The sequence below is a fragment of the Zeus faber genome (genome assembly GCF_960531495.2).
Source record: "Zeus faber genome assembly, chromosome: 13".
NCBI classification, from domain to species: Eukaryota; Metazoa; Chordata; class Actinopteri; order Zeiformes; family Zeidae; genus Zeus; species Zeus faber.
In genome coordinates this window covers 11830927-11833426 of record NC_137198.1, presented here as the reverse complement: position 1 = coordinate 11833426, position 2500 = coordinate 11830927, and the positions used below count along the sequence as shown (strand labels likewise).

The window sequence follows — 2500 nt, the reverse complement described above, 5'->3', positions numbered from 1 at the left end:
ACAACTTTCCTAGTCGGTTGTTCTCCTGTGGCGTGAGGATGCTGACATGGAAACGGAAAAGAGAAGGTTCAACCTGAGCCACCTGCTGACCCTCTATCTGTTCAAAAGGCAGCAGCACAAAACCTTGGCCTGTAACGGCAGCAGCCTCGACACAACCACAGCGGCGGCGTCAGGCAGCGGGGCAGACGCCTCACCTGCAGGGGCCAACCGCTGGACGGTAAAGGTTGTCCACCCCATTGTTTTGGTGCCTTGATGAATGCTTTGTAGCGTTTTCTAGTCTCTCTCTAGTCTTCAAACTTTATACTCAACCCTTGCTCTGTGATTGTTTTGATGCAGGGGATAATGATGTACGATGAGATGCTTTACCTGCAGTTGTGGCGTCTGTGTTGTTTTTATAACACTATGTGCAGCCCGGTTTCCTGTTGTCGTTTTGATTCTTGTTCTTGGCTCCCAGGCTTTGCTGTTGCCATTCTACATTGCATGCTACATTCAATTCATCACTAAATGAGTCTAGGATCATGTCTTTTCATGTATTCTTTTGGTCTTCGTACGCCTGAAGATTCAGGGATTTGTGTCATTGGGGCATTTACCTGTTTTCCCAAATGTGGGGAGTAGGGTGCATCTTATCCATTGGTGGATGAAGAGGGGTAGCCTCAAATCTGACTATTTGACAATATGTTGGACGTGACCGAAATTGGTGCTTTCACAGATCAAGATATCAACACAAGCAATATTTGAGAGACAATCATTGGTGCTGTGGATGTTTCGACCAAGCAGGTAGAACAGCTGGAATAGTCTAGGGAGTTTTGAAAATTGCATTTTTTTTTTTAGTTTTTTTTTTTTACTGTGATGAAGCCTTAAAGATGATGTTTTGTCTCACATCACAATATTGATATTATGGACGTTTCACCCAGCGCTAAGAATAAGCGCTGGGTGAAAGGTTAATACAGAATTAAATCTTGGACAAACTCGAGGAAACATGACAACATATTTGCCCTCTGAGCCCCAAGCATCTCCACCTCTAATAACATAGTGTGTATTGACTGCTGGATATTATTTTTGTAATATCACGCCGACAGTATAGTCATAGAACAGGAGCTCTGGCTTTTGTGAGAATAATACAAGACACCTGAGAAAAGCAGTTATAGGTAGAATTGAGTTGTTGATTCATTTTTGATGCTTGGTTATTATTTATGTTTTTGGTGTGATGACGTTTTCATTTGGGATGACTGCCAAAAGAGTCCTGTGGTGGAATGAGAGGTTTTGAAAAGGCAAACATTTGTCAACGTATTGTATGGTCTGTGATCTCCATTGGATATTTTCTCCGCAAAATGTTTTGGGGGATATAGAAATGGTCTCGCCTCACTTTAATAAACAATATGCAGGTTGTGTATTAAGATTAACCCTGGAGTAGAAAAGCGAGTTGGTACAGCTGGTTTGAACTTGAACTTGGTTTCCTCTAAAATCACCATCACTATTTCTGGAAACACTTTTCATAAACACACACCAGAACTCCCTCCTTTTTATAGCGCTTCCTCTTTCAGTCAAATAGTTTGAAGAACATCACTCATGTTGATGGAAATGCCTCTTAACATGCTAAGTAATCTACTGATTAGTCCTTCCACGGACTTCACAACAGTCCCAACGTATTGTTATTGTTCTTTGATCCTAATTGAGTTTATCTTCCTTCTCCGTCGCTCTCCAGGAGGATGACGATATCAAGGAGATCAACATCACCCATGTGGTCAAAGAGGGATCGGAGAAGGCCGATGCCTCCCAATTTGAGCTGCTCAAAGTCCTGGGACAGGGCTCCTTTGGAAAGGTAAAACCCAATCCTTAAAAACACACACACACACACACACACACACACACACACACACACACACACACACACACACACACACACACACACACACACACACACACACACACAATATGTACAAACCCGAGAACACATGCATGCTATTTGGGTCTCCCTAATGTAGTACTATAGTAGGGGTCAACTAATGTGTACAGATAATCACATTATAAGTAATCTAAAGCAACGGTTCTCAACTGTTCCTAATCCAAAACTGGGTCGTGGGTCCATTTGAAGTTGACAAAGATATGTCCACTTTTTCAAATATCATATTATATATATTTTGAATTTGCAGTGCTATGTGTTAATTTTGAAACACCATTTTCATGGCCACAAACCTCACACATAGTCATACAGTTCAGATATAATTAATACGCTTAAAATTAATAAAAAAAAAAACAATTTACAGCTGCTGTTTTAGCCAGGGCCATTTTGAATCAAAGACACATCCATATCAACGCTAACTGTGCACCTTTTTTTAATATTGCACAAAAGCTTTGTGGATTACTGCAATATTCATTTGGTGAAATAAATTAAAAACGACTCAGATCTTAACTTCACTGACTAAGGCTAAATGAGGATCCTGAGGCAAGACGCTCCAAAGAATGACGAACGTTATTCGCGGGTGATGATCTTTTGCAG

At 41.0% G+C, this 2500-nt stretch overlaps 1 protein-coding gene across 3 annotated transcripts in view; it reads left to right on the top strand.

The window, feature by feature from the left end:
- Positions 1–2500, top strand: part of rps6ka1 (ribosomal protein S6 kinase a, polypeptide 1) — a gene marked incomplete at its 5' end in the record, with an annotated part of 62488 nt that overhangs the window by 45496 nt on the left and 14492 nt on the right. For all 3 annotated transcript variants that reach the window (XM_080012466.1, XM_080012467.1, XM_080012468.1), the window contains one exon: positions 1706–1822. In XM_080012466.1, coding sequence (XP_079868592.1) covers positions 1706–1822 — 117 coding nt within the window. The remainder of the gene's footprint in view (positions 1–1705; positions 1823–2500) is intronic.